General features: G+C 47.4%; 1 protein-coding gene across 1 annotated transcript; it reads right to left on the minus strand.

The window, feature by feature from the left end:
• Positions 1-1,315: 1,315 nt before the first annotated feature.
• Positions 1,316-3,579, minus strand: LOC133894887 (homeobox-leucine zipper protein HOX27-like). Its single transcript, XM_062335071.1, has 4 exons — positions 2,791-3,579; positions 2,357-2,670; positions 2,177-2,256; positions 1,316-2,075 (listed from the first exon to the last, which is right to left on the minus strand). Exons 1-4 carry the CDS (start codon positions 3,035-3,037, stop codon positions 1,700-1,702), a joined length of 1,017 nt encoding a protein of 338 aa, XP_062191055.1. The 5' UTR covers positions 3,038-3,579; the 3' UTR covers positions 1,316-1,699.
• Positions 3,580-15,898: the final 12,319 nt, after the last annotated feature.

A 15,898-nucleotide genomic window follows, 5' to 3' on the forward strand; every position in this document is an offset into this window, starting at 1 on the left:
CCGCTCTTGATAAACCTAGTTTACCGGGTCTATCGGTGAATCCCGGTAGATAAAAATTTACCATGTTTATCAAAATTTTATTTGAATTTTGTGTGGTATATCCGATAAATTATGTTTAACGGTAACCTCTGGTAAATTTTATTTAACGGTAAAAAAACCCTACCATCAACTAAATGACATGAGGAACTTCTCCACCACTTATATTAGTGGAAATGTGACCTGTCAAATGTAGAATGGATTGTGAATGAATTGGATGAGATGAATGGGCCCTCATTTATAACTTATTATAAGGCGGTTAGGCCCCTTAAACATAACTGTTAATCAGAAACTCACTTGAAAGTATAATCGGCTACATGTCAATCCCATGAATCTTTGATTGTTTGGAGATCTAATGCCTAACAACTTTCTTGTACCTTCTGCTACAGTTTCTCTCTCTACCCCGCATCCTAACCTCTCTATTTTGTTGTCCTTTACTGTCAACTCGGCTTCCTCACTCGTGACTCCGACAACATCACGCTGGGCCACTGCCTCCCCGTCCTCCCTATAAGCGGCACCGATGAATCTCTAAGACCCCCAACTCCTCCACAAACCCTAAACCTTGTCAGTAGTTGAACAATGAATAGATGTTCCCATAATTCAATTTGGGGAATGCATTTGAAAGTATATTTATACTGTTTGTAATGCTCACCTTCCTCATCGTGTCTTTGGGCTTGTTTGATAGGATTTCAGATTTTTTTCATAAACGTTTTGGTTCTAATTTATCCCTGTAAATATTTCTCTTGTGAACTAAAAAATCATAATGTGCAATTGTTTAGCTAGTCTGATTGATTCTAACTCTCGAGAGAAGATGATAGTTAAAAATGAGAAGTAAGTAATTCAGAAACAAAATAAATCACTTTTTATCCATTTCTCTCTCGCAGTGCAAAAAATAGAAATATTTCTTATGTTTCAGATTCAAATTACTTGTCAAAAACACCACTTAGCAAAAATTTCACTGATTCTGACGGGAATCTAAAACGTTTCTCTCCGTACAAACAGACCCCAAGAATTTGCAAAAGTTTCCATAAACTTTTTAACACAGGCCTTGCTGTTTCATGTAATAAGTAAAATCCTGCCAGTACTCCTTACTCAGTACAGACACAACTCAGACCTCACAAAGTCCGGAGTTCTATCCCGTGAAGTGAACAACACCGAGTCTATGCAAATCGCAAAAGCAAACTGCCACGCACCGGCGTGGCGTACGTAAGTAAAATCTCCAGAAAATTTCATTACTTGGGAACTCGTGCGGCGCCATAATTTCGCAAATCTGCGCCCCAGTACGAACCGAGAGCAGCGAAGCAATTGCACTTCATAAATAGTGGAGGCATGTGTACACTACGATTTTTGAGTGAGTTATTTTGTTCCTTTTTAATTTAAAAATAGATATTTAAATCACTTTATATTAGTTTATAAATTTAAAATCTGATTGAGCTGCCAAACAGAGCATTAAACCCTGAATCGATCCATTCGTGCTAACGTGAACACTCCTTGTTCTTAAAAAATAAACAGAGAACAAATCAAGGTTAACTCTATCCCAGCAACCTCCATTTCTCGCATCCCAGCCGTCCACGCAACGGCGACGGACGGCCTCGGAAGCCCCAAAAATTCTCACGAGAACCAACCAACGGAGGCCAGGGACGGACGGCGCCCGCGTGTGTATTTACAAGCAGTTGCTCGCCGGTGCCGGCGGCCGCGGCTGGGAGGCCAGCGAGAAGCTGCGGGTGGACGCGAACAGCGCGGCGAACGACGAAGGCCGGTGCTCGAGCGCGGGCGCAGCGACGGCGGCGGCGGTGGTTGTGGCCGGCGGCGCGGACGATGCGGGCGCCGAGGTGGAGGCGGACGTGTTAGAGGCGACGCGCTCGCAGGAGGGGCACATGGAGAGGGTGGTGGCTGGGAGGTGCATGTAGAAGGGCTGCGCCGTCTTGAGCGCGCGCAGCTCGGCGATCTCCTTGTGCAGCCGCCGGTTCTCCTCCGTCAGCGTCTCGCAGCACCGCTTCAGGTACTCGCAGTCCACCTCCGTCTGCTTCAGCTTCGTCCTGCGCGCGTCGCCGGGGAAGAGAAGGTTAGCTGAGCTCCGTGGCTGGCTGGAGAGGGTTTTAGCCGAGGATTAGGAGGGGAGATTTTCTGTGCAAAGCACCTGGCGCGGCGGTTCTGGAACCAGACTTCCACCTGGCGCGGCCGGAGGTTGAGATGCCTCGCCAGCGCCGCCTTCTGCTTCTGCTCATCGCCGGCGACAAGGTTCGTCAACGTCAAGACCAAGAACGAGGTAGGAACACATTAAGATAAAAAAAAGGTCTAAGTTATCATGGATCCTTACGGGGTTAAGGGTGCTGTGCTCCTTGAAGCTCCCCTCCAGGAACGCGGATTGCTCCTTAGAGAGGCGCAGCTTCTTGCGCGCGGACGCGCCCTCGTCTTCGTCGCTCGCGCGCGAGGACGACCGCTCGCCGCCGGCCTGCGCCGCGCCCTCAGCGCGGACACGGCGGCCGAGGTCCAACGGGAAGGAGCCCGCGCTGTCGTTGGGCGACGACGACAAGGCCGCCGTGGCCGGGTCTTCCTCCAACGCCAAAGCGCCCGCCGCCACCGACGGCGCCCGGTTCACATCGAACCCGCGCGCCGGCGCTTCCGAACGCCCTGCCAAGAAAGAAGAACGCCGCGGTCACGAAATCACCCGGCACGCAAACAAGGAAACCAGAGCAGCCAAAGGAACAAGAGACCACGCGCGCACGCGCATCCTGCGGCTGCGCCACTCACCGCTCCAGGAAGGCGGCCACTGGAGCCCGAGGCTGGACACGAGGCTGAGCCGCACCGCCGGCTCCGGCGAGGCCGCCGCCCACCACCTCGCTCCCGCTCCCGCCCCCGCCCCCGCCACCCTGCTCCCCGTCCCGCCCTCCTCTCTCCTGCCCGCGCCAACCCCGACGCCAAGCCCAAGACCCAGCTCCGGCGCTGCCTTCCCGGCGTCCGCCACGGCCACCTCCCCCAGGCTCAGCCCCAGCTCCATCCCTCTGCCCACAATCAAGAAACAACCCCAGGCAAGCACCGCTAGGACCAGCAGCCGGAGACCCACGACGGCAACGATGCTTTATACCAACAGATCCAGCAGAGCTGTGTGGAGGAGCTGAGTGAGTGGTGTGCGAGGCGAGTGACAACGGCGAGAGCTAGCTGCGACTGCGAGTGCGAGGACTCGCGTTTGGACCCGCGGGACAGCGGTTTGACGAGCGCACGTGAGTGGCCCGGCAAAAGGGAGCAGGCAGGGGGGATCGAATCATGAGGGCAGGATTAAAAAACCGGGCGATGGCATGGGAGCGCTTCGTGTTCTCTGACGGATCGAGAGGGGCATGCAGCGCAGCAGCAGCAGCAGCAGCATGGGTCATCTTCCTGCTAATAATTATGTTAATCATCACCGTGGGCGACGTATCTTTCCCCTTTCGTTAGCAGCGCCCACGATCTTTATCAGAAAGCTGGGCACGCAGCTGCCGCCGTGCTCGCTGGGCCGGGACGATCTTGGGGAGCGTATAGTTTTTAGCTCAGGTGCTGGGATGAACAAGGAACGGGGATGCACCGTGCGGCAAGTTCTAAATAGTAGAAAATTGCCAGTATTACTTATCTCTACAATACTAAATGCTAAAATCTATTATCTTGGAACGATATTATGGAGGTGACTGATTGGATGATGGGCTATCCACGAGATGAATTTTGTGGTTTTTCTTAGATGAATTTTGTGCATCACAAGCCGATGCCACCGGTGGAGGCGTCCCAGAGATTTCTGGAGAGTTATGCCCGATCCTTGATTTTGATCCAGCAAGTTTCATGTCCGGACGTGGTGAAGGGGAAACAAGTCCTCGGGCTATCCATGGAGAAGGTCCAAAAACTGAAACGTGACAAATCTTGAAGGATACAGTGACCAATGGGTGGGTACGCCTGCCTCCTGGTTGGCACAAGCTCAATTTTGACAGTTTGTTTGCTACTCATGATGAAGGTGCTGGTATTGGTATGGTGCTGCGCGATAATAACAACAACGGTAAAGGGACTGTCACTTCATACAGATCTCTGTTACACTGCACAGAACCTTTGGAAGTTGAGCTTGTGGCATGCAAGGAGGGCATCGAGTTAGCGCTTCAATATTCTTCTTCGTCGATTATTGTGGAGACTGATTGTGTCATTGTTATTAAGCTAACCACATCTCATGAGGATGATCGATCAATCCTTATCCATGTGGTTAGGGAGGTGAAACGCCTATTCATCGGACGAAGGAGACTGGAGATTAGGAAAGTTGACCGAAGCCAGAATAGAGTTAACCATGAATTAGTGAATTATATGCTCGCATCTATGGTACTATTGGTACATGGATAGGGCAAGAGAAAAGTGTAGTAAGTCTTATTCATGATGACTGTATCACTTCTGGCTCTGGTTAATATATCCTTTTTCTGTGAAAAAAAAAAGAGAGAGAGAGAGGGGAGCAGCAGTTAACGAGGGCAATAGAAGTGGAGGGCGAGATCAGGCACATGAACGAAATTACAGAGAAAAGAGAGCTGATGAAGGGCTTGGTCTCACGCTTGCACAGCGAGAACAGACGAGGAAGTAGACAACTAGGCATGGAATGTTGATGCAGCATGGTAGTTTCACAAACATCCACTGGAACAATATGGCTGGATCCTATATAAGTAGAAGAGGGACAAGCCACTGCATCCTGTGAACTGCGGTAGCGAGTCGAGGAGGCTGCAGCCCTCCAACGAACAGATGTTGACTGACACATGCATCGCGGCCAGGTCCACTTCGAAGCTGTCAACGAGACGCGCGCCCGTGTCAGGGGTACTAGATCATCGTGATTATATCGCCAACTAACTACAGCATGCAGGGAGGAGGCGATGATCATCAGGTGAGGAAACGATGAGCATCAGGCGTCTACTGACGATGCCGGAGACGGGGGCGAAAAACGTACAGATTCTCGGCTTCGGAGGTGATGTCGAAGCAACCGTTTTGAGCTTCATGGGCAACCAAGGATCATGGAGGCGTCGTACCTACGGAGGCAATGTACAACGGCATGTACATCGACTTCGACGGTCTCTCAACTATCAATGCTATGCCTTGTATGGTTCTTACCCAGTGGGCTAGCAACCATATATACACCAGGTGTGGCTACGACTCCAGCTACCACTACCATTGCGGTTAAGGTAGTTTTCACAACAATCTCATGTGCATATACCACTCTGCGGTTCAAAGTAGACTCTACGGATTATTCTACCCCTTCAAGCTATAAGTGATTATTTCATATATATGCTTAATGTGAGTTATTGTATGCTTACGATCAAAGAGGACATCATACTACGAAAGATATTTGGTCAAGTCTAGCTGCACAATTTGCAGAGGCCACCTTGCTAGCATGCCTTAAATAAAAGGGTAAATGCGACGTACATGTAGTACAACACTTCTGTTTCCCTAGAGGCACATAAGATTGTTGTGCTTTCCTTTAAAAATACATTAGCATTGATGTGAATCACCTCTTGACGGTGGAGGTGAAGATGCGAGGATATAATTCTATCCATCGGGTTTAAATTTTAGTGTCTGAGATTTACAAGCGTCAGTAAATCATCATGGACCAATTGGACCAAAAAAGCCAAATTAGTCGTCTAGGCTTGTCCCTCCCATTGGACAGGAAATTTCAGGTCAAATTCAGATCGGGCTTGGGGCGGACCAAGCCACACGTCTATTTTTACTAGTAAAAATAATTAAATTCAATGTTTCGGGTCGGGCTTGGGTTGTTTTGGGCTGCAACTTATTGGTCAAGACCAGCCCGTAGTAGTCAGTAGATCAGCATGGTGGGCAAAATCGAACCGGGCCAGGGCTGAGCTGGATCTTTTTTCAAGCCGGAACTTTATTTTTTCAAGTCTACGCACAAGTTCTTTCAGCAAATATTATTTGTAGTCGTGACAGGCGCAGGAGTCACCTTGTGATCCAAAAAAAGAAAGAAAGAAATATTGATGTGCTAGCAGAACAGTAGAATGGGCACGCCCGGGGACCAACCGCAGCATGCGAGGCACCATGCTATACATGTACTTAAGGAATTACCTACAACTTTTTTTTTGTAAGAAGAGCCTTCATCGTAGACGGAATGATGACGACTCATTGTTTGGATTAGGCCGTGACGTGATACCTCACTCACCTTAGAGCACGAAATAATTCTGCAGGTAGTGTTGTCGCCTTAGCCTAAATCGAGGCTTAAACAATCAAACCTAGAGAAGAAGAAGAGAGAGAGAGAGTGAGAGTGAGAGCTAAAATTCTTCCTCGGATGGATGCACGCAGGCACACGCATATGATTACGGCCATGGATCCCTCATCCGACGCCATAATCATCACGAATGGCATGTGCCTCGCCTGCGTGATATTGGGCAATCCTGTTGACGCGTACAACGGGGACAAAACCGACGGGTTTGTTCGCTCGCCCCAATCATGGAGCATCATGGTGTCGTCGCTGCGTGTGACCGTGCCCGTGCTCCTGTTGCTGGTGCAGCTCGCTCGCGGCCAAACGTGGATGCGTACCGTAATGATGCCCGGCTTGGGCTGTGGCTGGAATGCTGGTGGATGGCAATTATTTGCGACGGATTCACTTGCTAGTTGCTGGTACATGCGGCCAAAAGAGCTGAAAAAGGTAGCTTGGTGCGTAGCTGCTCAGCTCCTCGTTAAGCTGTTCTTCTCACGCTAAGGGACACTTCTGTATCGAGGTGCTAGATAGAGGTAGTGAAGTACTTGTCCAGATGAAAAAGACCCTGTGCCTGATTTCACGAAAGAAAAAGGCAAGCTAGTGGCATAGAACATTGTTCAAACGCACGTACACGTAAAATTAGTGCATTGCCGATTACTGTCAGGGGAAGGATTGCCGACATGCCTATCCATGCGCTGCCCACAGGGCACAGGCCACAGCAGGCCTGTTGTTCACGTCGCCCTCCGCCCCCACCACGGCGGCTACGTGACGAGAGTACGAGACCACGCGCAGGGCCGTGTTAATGCCTGGCGCCCAGCCGCCCAGGCACGGCCGCACGGGACGTATCGAGCGTGGCAGCCGTGGCCGTGACCAGCTCGGCTCCGTCTGTCGCCGCATTTAACGCGGCACCATGCACGGACGTACGCGCCCATGCGCTGTGCTGCTCTCTCTCGTTGCTTGCCTCGCGCTGTCCGTCTGAGTTCTGACTGAGCTCCTGCTCCCTGGTCCATGCCCTGTGGGTCGCGCAAACGCCAATCTGTGTAGCTGCACGATGCCACCCTTCCCTCTGCTTTGCCCCTGGCCCCTTCTGCAGCAGCAGCAGCATGCAGGATGCAGCCATCGGCCATGGCATGTGCGGCTGTGCCTGTACCGGTTGTTCCAAACTTGCGCTGCTGCATGCAGTTACTCGTCAATGTCGCTTGGGTTTAACTCCTTCAGAGGGGGGTTTTCTTGAGGTTGCCTAGCCACCTACGACCCATATCCTTCTAGCTAGGACTACTGCAGTACTGTTCTACCTGTTGGTGTCATACGGACAGCTAGCCTTCCAGTGCTGTCATGTAATGCAGCAAAATTCGTGTATATGAACGGGTATTTATACGAGCAACAACAAAAAAAATTCAACAACGGCAACATACCTATTTCGTCTTGTTGTAGCACTAGTACTATATGTGTGTTTTATTTCTCGGATAGAGTTTAGTCAGATAGATTGAGCTTAGTTTCTGTTTGTTTAACTGAATTTGAGACCGTGTAAACAGGTGTAATAATTGAGATTGTAATTGATTATTCATATGAAGATGATTTTGTAATACTAAAAAGTAGATTCACTTACATGAGTGGATGCAGAGTATGCATCTGCCTGGCCAAGTTGTGATCCATTATCTGTCAGATCAGACTGGAACAGTATATACAGACAACTAAATATATTTTTCTCTAAACTTATATGTATCCACCAACTAAACTGAGAAGATTCGAGCAACCAAATGCACAAAAGTCCAGAACATGCATGCTCTCATATATTCTTACCACTCGTGACTGGAGCAGAGCGCCCATCAATCGGGGGATAATTCATTTCTTGCTATTGCTAAGGAGTGAAATCCAGAAAGCATCATCAATAAAAGAGGGCATCCATGGAATGCCACTCATGTAGCTAAAAGTAGTCACACCATCATTATCCATTCGTCCTCTCTATTTCTATTTCTTTTCAGCATGAAGTGATTTGTGTATTGACCCTTTTGCCCTTCTCTCTATCCAACACAGCAATAGTCACCAGCCGAACCAAAACACACGAACAGAACAAAGAAACGCATGCACAACCAAATGCTAACACTAAGCGGCGACGGAGGCTAGGGCATGCGCGCGGAGGCTTAGGCATGAGCATCGAGGCTAGCAGGCGTGCGACTCAGGCGGCGCCACATCTCAGGGGCGTGCTCAGGGGGCTGTGGGTTGAGCGCGCAAGGGGGGGCGATGCTCGGGCAAGCGCGCACGTGTGGGTGCAACGGCTTGGGCATGCGCACGACACGAGGGGGGGGCAGAGGCTTTGGCGCGCACGCAGAGGGCAGTGGCGGTGGCTTGGGCTCGAGCGTGGAGGACGTCACTGTAAAGGAGTTGCACAACCACCATGGTTGAAGGCGGCAATGAACAAGACTTGCGAAGGTGAGTTCAATTTGGTCTTTTACTGGACTGGTGCGCGCTTCAAATTGATCCGTTTAGAACTGATGGATAGGAGCAATTTCTAAATTTTTGTTATGCCTTTCATGTATAGGAATGAGTTAGCGACATAATTTACTTTAAGTCTAAGAGTGCCAGGTACACAACAATTCTCGATGATAGCAGTAGGATTGAATTGGAGGCTAAAGACCACGTTCTATATGTGGATATAGATAGTGGGTACTTGATGCGCAATCTGTTGGATGATCCAGCAACCAAAACTGTCGGAGGGTGAACTCCTTAAGCGGGGATCCGGAGGGACCCCTTTGAGATTCGGCCAGGGGGATGATTCTGAACCCGCTTTGCACGTGAAGTAAATGGGAGTAAATACGATGCAGGTGGAGTGGAAATGATCGGATGCAGGAGTAAGTAAATGCTCAGAAGATTTTTAGACAAGTTCGGGCCGCTGTGAGTATAATACCCTACTCTTGTGTATATACTATAAATGCTCTAGAGAATGTCCCTCTGGAGATCTGCTGTGTTACAAGAATGTTATCTAAGTCTAGAGCTTCGTGCTTCTTCTGCCGTGGTCGACCAGGGTTCGCCGACGTGTTCTATGTCGTCGGTCGATCCAAGCCTCTCTTTCTCTAAGTCTTCCTCCCTTTTTCTCCGGGGCACCCGCCCCTCTTTTATACCCGGCGGGGCGGATGGCGTGCCCAAAAAGGGTTGGCGCAATTTCCAAGACGCCATAAATGGAAAGCAACCATCACGGGCTGCTGCTTGAGGTGACGGGGAGGGTTGAAAACGCGCCCCCGTCCGGTCGTCGTCGTCATCATTCCGCTTTTCAGCGATACAGCGGGGGGACCCGCCGGGTAGCCACCGAGCAGCCCCGCGTGCCCGCCCTGTCAGAGCAAGCCTGACATAGTAGGGCGGCAGGCGTTACACCTCGAGCCCTACGACGTTATCCCGAGGCACGCCGGATGACGCGCAATGGGACCCGTGCATTAAATACCCCCACGCCCCTCTGTCAGACCGTGGCAGGACCTGACAGCAAGCGTGAGGGGAGTGGTTGGAAGTGACAAGACACGCGCCCTCTTAAATGCAGCAACGGGCCTATCACCAATTGACACCTCACCGCTGAGTCCCTGTGGAGGCCACCGGCGGAGGACTTCTCAGTCCCTCGGGGAACTGTGAGTGCTCGGGGGGGCACTGTTCACGGCCTCGAGCACTCTCTCCCGGATATACCTTTTTCTTGGCCCTCGAGGAACTTGGGTGCTCGAGGGCCACTGCTCGCGGCCCCGAGAGCCCGAGCGCCCTTTCCCAGTACTGTATTGCTCGGGTCCTCGGGGAACTCGGGTGCTCGGGGACCACTGTTCATGGCTCCGAGCACCCTCTCCCGGTACTGCGACTTCACTTGTCATCGGGGAACTCGGGTGCTTGGGGACCACTGTTCATGGCCCCGAGCACTCACTCCCGGGACTTGATTTTCTTTTACCATCGGGAAACTTGTGTGCTTGGGGACCACTGTTCATGACCCCGAGCACCCTCTCCCAGGACTTGGTTTTCTCAAACCTCGAAAAGATAATCCCCGAGGGAGGGCGCCACATGGCAGACTGCTATCCTGGCATCGGGACTTAGGGACCCCTGGTTTTCATGTCACCGACAAAAACCGTTTGGGGGTGCTGTCAGGAGCCTGCTTTCTGGTTTTGGAACACTGAAAAGAGGAGATTACAAAGTATTGTCACAGACATAGATTTGGAATCTGCATTTCTGAATTTTTTGGTCCCGCAAGGTAGTCACTTTGGTTGTTGAGTTTCCAATTAAACATGGTTATCAAAGTAGCATCACAATGGAGAGAAAAATGGAGAAATTGCCATTAAAGAGGAAGCATAATCAGTTGCAAGAAGCAAGTAGTGTATCAGGATCAGATGATGAAAGTGAGCCTGATGTTGAGAATGTGGACCCTGCTTTGATGGATGATGTTGATATATTCATGGAGGATGATGAGGTGTTTGTGTCTCTAAAGTTGAGGGCCAAAGATGAGGCAACAAGATTGCACAGAATCGAGCAAGATGGTGTGGGGAAGATTGACCATGATGCACAAATTCCAGTTGATGACAATGCATATGTTGAGCCAAGTTTTGCAATTGACAAGGAAAATCCAAATATCAAGGTGGGTGAGACTTTCCCGACCATGGAAGAGTTTAGGATGGCTTTGAGGCAATATGCAATCAAAAAGGAGTTTGAAGTGCACAAGATTAAGACTGATAAGAAAGGTATAGAGCTGAATGCAAGGCAAAAGGCTGCCTGTGGAGGTTTGTTGCAAACAAGCTGTAGGGCCAGCTATCTGTGGAGGTGCCTAACTTGTCTCTAACTTATGTATATTTTCTTGGATTATCTAAATATGTCTATCTTGCCTAAATTTTTCATCCTTTTTTCATATCACTATGATTCCTAATGGGGATGATTGTGTCTCTAGTGGTAAATATGTAAGCTCAATGGCATCTCAAAAGTGGGTTGCAGAGAGGGTTGTTGGATGGCAGAGGAAGAATCCATCTCTTGGAGCAGCTGATTCGCAAGACAAATTGCTTAGAAAAGGATAGTGTAGAGACGGGTTATGGCACAGTTTGGGCGAAGACAGAAAGAAATGGATTCACTTTTTGGGGCTTGGTAAGATAGTTTTGAGCCATTGTTCAATTTCAGGGCTGAACTCCTACAGAGGTCTCTTGGCTCTATTTTTGAGATTTCCACCAAGCTGATTGGAGATGATGTCCACTTTGACAAGCTATTCCTAGCTATGAAGCCATGCATAGATGGATTCCAAAAAGGATGTAGACTTATCTTGGGATTGACTCAACTGCCTTGAATGGGAAGTACTCGGGTCACTTGGCATCTGTTATAGCCTTGGATGGTAATAATTGGATGTTCCCTGTTGCACGGGCAATCTTTGATTAAGAATCTAAGGAAAATTGGACATGGTTCATGAGACAGTTGAAGAAGTCAATTGGACATCTACCAGTTCTAGCAATTGTAATAGATGCATGCAAGGATCTGGATAGTGAATGTCGTATTCCCTGGCATTGAACACAGGAAATGCATGAGACATTTGTGGATAAACTTCAAGAAGAAGTAACATGGAGATATCTATGACAAAAACATGTGGCCAGCAACTAGAGCTTACAAGCTTGAAAATTTTTAGTACCATTTCAATCAAGCTGTTGCTACAAGTCCTGATGTTGTCGACTTCATGAACACGCATCACAATCACTTATGGAGTAGATCAATGTTCTCCAATGATATCAAGTGTGACTATGTGAACAATAATCTTGCTGAGAGTTTCAATAAATGGATTAAGAAGATAAAGGATTTGCCTCTTGTTGAGTTAGATGGATAGGTTGAGGCTTATGATAATGGACTTGTGGGAGAAGAGAAGAAGGATTGGGAACAAGCTATTTGAGATCATTCTTCCAACAATAATTTAACAACTCAAAGCCAAAACAAAGAGGGTTGGGACAAATGAAGGTCTCCAAAGCATTACACACAGCCGAAGTGTTTGGTTTTCATCATGATATGACACCATAGAGGCATGTGGTAGACTTGACCACTCACACTTGCAGCTGTGGGGAGTGAAAAATGATTGGGAAGTCTTGCCTTCATGTTTTGGCTTTTATTCAGATGATCCTACTATATTTAGAGGTTTAGGACTGCAAATAGTGGCACAATTCCACCCATGACAGACAAGTCACAATGGCCTTAAGTGGACATAGGTTTCAAACTGCTACCACCCCCATTGAAAAGAGGCCGTGAAAGACAAAGGAAGAACAGGTTTAAAGCTAGCCATGAACCAGGTGCAAAGAAGCAACAAATGTGCATCAATTGTAGAGAATTTGGACATCGTGAGACCGGGGCTTGCCCATTGAATGGCCCAAAGAAGAGGTGAGTCAAGTCTCTTGTTTTCATTTATGCATCCTTGTGTATAAGAAATTACTTACTAACTAGACTATTTGATGCAGGATAAGGGGCCCTAGCAAAAGAGGAAGCCAAAAAGGCCAAAGACAATGCCAGCTGAAACCATTTTGCCAGGATCCATCACTCGAAAAATTGTCAATTTGATGTATGGAGACCATGATATTGGAGGATCATCTAGCTCTACCACTTCATCTAAGCGCTTGGTGTCGTCCCAGGAAGGAGGCTACTCAACATCTAAATAGGATGATTTGGATGTGTTGTGTGTATTTCAATGATATTCTATGATCTTTCGTGTTCTTGTTAAACTATGCTTGTTAAACTATGAACTTTCATGTCCGAGAATAGTTTATTCACGCTAGTTTGGTTGAGTAAGGCTGAAATGCGCCTGTTGTTGTGTTTGATAGAGAGAAGGGCAAAATGGTTAATACACAAATCACTTCAGGCTAAATAGAAATAGAGAGGTGGAAGGGATAGTAGCGTAGTGTGACTACTTTCAACTACAGGAGTGCCATTCCCTAAATATTCTCTTTATTGATGATGTTCTTTCGATTCCACCCTTAGCAATGACAAAGAATGAATGATCCCATCAACCGGAGGGGAGGGGGGCCTCCGAAGCCCACGCGCCGGCGATCATTGGAGCCGGGGTCCACGGTGGCGTCACACTTGTCGCGCCGGCGTCGCAACGTGCTAGGGGGGTCGCTGGTCCGGTCGCCCCATCGCTAGGCCACGGCAATTATTGAAACCACCCAGAGCAATCAACTGGAGAGCGGAGACGACGGCGCCCACCGACGCTACGGCCGTGCCGTGGGGACTGGCTGCTAGGGAGCACAGGTGACGCGTGAGCCCCTACGGCGAGCGAGCACAGACAGCACCGCGTGCGCCCCTGCTATGGCTCATCTCCGTGGTGGTGGGCACCCACCGTATCCTCGCGTCGCACGATGCTAGCGCGCTGCACGGTCGCGTCGCACGATGCTGTTAATGCCATGGCAGCGAAGATCTTTTGACCCGGACCGATAGATGCGTCGGATGAAAACCAGCCAGGCGGCCAGGGCCCGGGCGAGCCCCGAGCCCCGGCTGGTCTTCACCTTGACGTGACGTACGCGGGGTGAAAGCTGGGGCACATTTGGGACGCGCGAAGCGGTAGTGGTAAAAAAATCAACACGGATGCGCATGTCTCGGTTCTAGCAACCGCGCCGCGGTCAGCGAAGTTCGACAGTGATCTCACATGTGATGCGGGCGTGGAAACGCACACAGCACACGGCGTACGCGAGACTGTGGAGACGCTTCTGGCGCCGTAAACGTTCGATGCCGACTGGACAGTTGTGCTGTCTGAATTTCGCTGTGAAATCTGCGAGGGAGGTGCCGTGTAAACGTGCTTTCTTTTGAGGCACCTCCTTTCTTTTGATGCCCAAGGTTTCCATTCATGTCTACTTGCCAGGCATTGATGATGTCTCTTTATTTGCATCGGAGGTGGACGAAACCTAGGATGTATTTGGTTTAAGTCTAGTCTTGTTAGATCTAAGTCTAGTCATGTTATAAATTTTAAGTAATTATTTAATTAACTGTTATAACTATAGCAAACTATATTTTAGAGAAAAATAAAAAAAACATTTCAGAAGTTATTTAGATTTTGATTTTTTCCTCAGAAATTGTTTTATTGCAAAAAACCCCTAAAGTTCGGCTTTGTTGCAAATGCACCCCTAAAAATTCAAAAACAATTTAAAAAATCACAAAAAATTCTTAAAAACTAGAGACAATTTAAAGACCTTCTGTGAATTTTTTTTCAAAAATATTATACTTTGCATCATATTTCATGGAGAGGAAGTTTGAAAAAAAAGAAAAACGTGCAACTCATTTATTAATTCGAATTAAATACATAGTTAATTATTTACTAATCCAAAAATTATGAAACTAATTTTTTTAGTCTTCTTACATGATCCTCTATCTTATAAAAATACATGAAATCTTGAAATAATTATTATAACATGCAGGATTGAGTAAATGTATTGCAGATAGATTAATTCATAACTAATCCATAACACCCCAAAATTAGTGAAACCACTTTATTAGTTTACTTAAACAATAATTTGTGTAGGAAAAATAATGGTACACATGATAAAGTTAAAATAACATGAGTTAATAAATGAGTTGCACGTTTTTCTTTTTTTCCAAACTTCCTCTCCATGAAATATGATGCAAAGGATATTATTTTTGAAAAAAAAAATCACATAAGTTCTTAGAATTGTCTCCAGTTTTTTTAGAATTTTTTGTGATTTTTTTTTGAATTTTTGGGGAGATTTTTGCAATAAAGCCAAACTTTTAGGAGGTTTTTCGTAACAAAACAACTTCTAAGGGGAAAATCAAAATTCAAGTGACTTTTAGAGGGTTGTATTTTTTCCCTATATTTTATTCAGTTTTTTTACTAACTTTGCCACACTTATGATTAATAATTTGTTAGACACACTTTTTATGATAAATTATATTTGGCTAACTTTAATCATGGGAAATATAATTGCAATCCAAACATGTCCTTAAGTCCTAAACATTATAGGTGGATGGAACTTAAGTCCCAGCTATCATGTTAAAGGGGTGTTTGGTAGGGTTTCATATACGAGATCTATGGATCTAGATGAAGTCTTATCAAAGGTGGCGATTCCACGATTCTATTGAGTAGTTCATCCATAGATCTTCTCACTTCCTTGTGCATTTCTATACAGTGGTCAAAATGTTGCTCCAAATGTGGATCCATCCCTGTGAAAACCAACAACCCATAGAGTTAAGGGGATATTACTCGCTTTTTAAAGTGGATCTTTTTACTTTTTAACCTTTTTAAAACTTCTTTTATAAATAGACCCTCTCAAAAAAGATTTCTAAGGATAAACTATTTTTATGGTGTTATAGTATCATTACACGACACCACAGGATTTTCACGCACTTGTGTGCCACGCAGGACATGCGATGGAGCCTCTCAATGACATGGGTTGTTAATGGTGCCACAAACGTTAGCATTGTAGGTCCAAGACACGACACCAAATAATTTGACATCGTACCTTGGAACTTAAGTGCGGGCCTAATTCTTTCGAACCTCTCCATCTCACCTTTCCCACCCCGTCGTGTAACTTCGAAGAGAGGAGAGGAGCGCTCAACCTCCTCTTTGTCTCCTTGTCTCTCCCTCCCCAAATTTGCAAATCCGCATGGATTTAACCCCTTTTTCAAGGGGATGAGATCCTAAAGGTAATCTTTCTCCATTCCTCCAATTATTTT

The sequence above is a fragment of the Phragmites australis genome, chromosome 16, assembly GCF_958298935.1.
Source record: "Phragmites australis chromosome 16, lpPhrAust1.1, whole genome shotgun sequence".
Taxonomy (NCBI): Eukaryota; Viridiplantae; Streptophyta; class Magnoliopsida; order Poales; family Poaceae; genus Phragmites; species Phragmites australis.

Coding starts and splice junctions, on each gene's coding strand:
- LOC133894887 (XM_062335071.1), bottom strand. CDS start 3,037: ATGGAGCTGGGGCTGAGCCTGGGGGAGGTGGCCGTGGCGGACGCCGGG. Junction 2,671..2,790: donor GTGGCCGCCTTCCTGGAGCG/GTGAGTGGCGCA, acceptor CTTTCTTGGCAG/GGCGTTCGGAAGCGCCGGCG. Junction 2,257..2,356: donor AGCACAGCACCCTTAACCCC/GTAAGGATCCAT, acceptor GGCGATGAGCAG/AAGCAGAAGGCGGCGCTGGC.